General features: G+C 65.5%; 1 protein-coding gene across 1 annotated transcript in view; it reads right to left on the reverse strand.

The window, feature by feature from the left end:
- Positions 1-267, reverse strand: part of LONP2 (lon peptidase 2, peroxisomal) — a 41,171-nt gene that overhangs the window by 5,705 nt on the left and 35,199 nt on the right. Inside the window, exon 13 of the mRNA XM_015564693.1 lies at positions 109-223. Within this exon, the coding sequence (XP_015420179.1) occupies positions 109-223 (115 nt within the window). The remainder of the gene's footprint in view (positions 1-108; positions 224-267) is intronic.

The raw sequence follows: 267 nt of genomic DNA on the forward strand, positions 1-267 counted from the left end.
TCACAGCCTGTGCGTGGCTTCCTGCCGGACACGCCGAGCTCTGGGCGGCCTTTCTCGGGAGCCTTTCCCTAACGGTGTCTGATGACGTGGAGCAGGAGCACATCTCACACTCCCGTCTCCCGGGAGCCGGCCGGTCTCGGCTGTCGCCACCTGTCAGCCTGTGTCTGTAACGCGCTGGATCCCGGCACTCGCCGCCAAGGCTGTTTGAGGAAGTGGGAGCCTCCTGGAACCCACACCCAGGGAGTGGGCGCTGGACACTGAGGCCTT

This window comes from Myotis davidii, unplaced genomic scaffold (assembly GCF_000327345.1).
Source record: "Myotis davidii unplaced genomic scaffold, ASM32734v1 scaffold181, whole genome shotgun sequence".
Lineage (NCBI taxonomy): Eukaryota > Metazoa > Chordata > Mammalia > Chiroptera > Vespertilionidae > Myotis > Myotis davidii.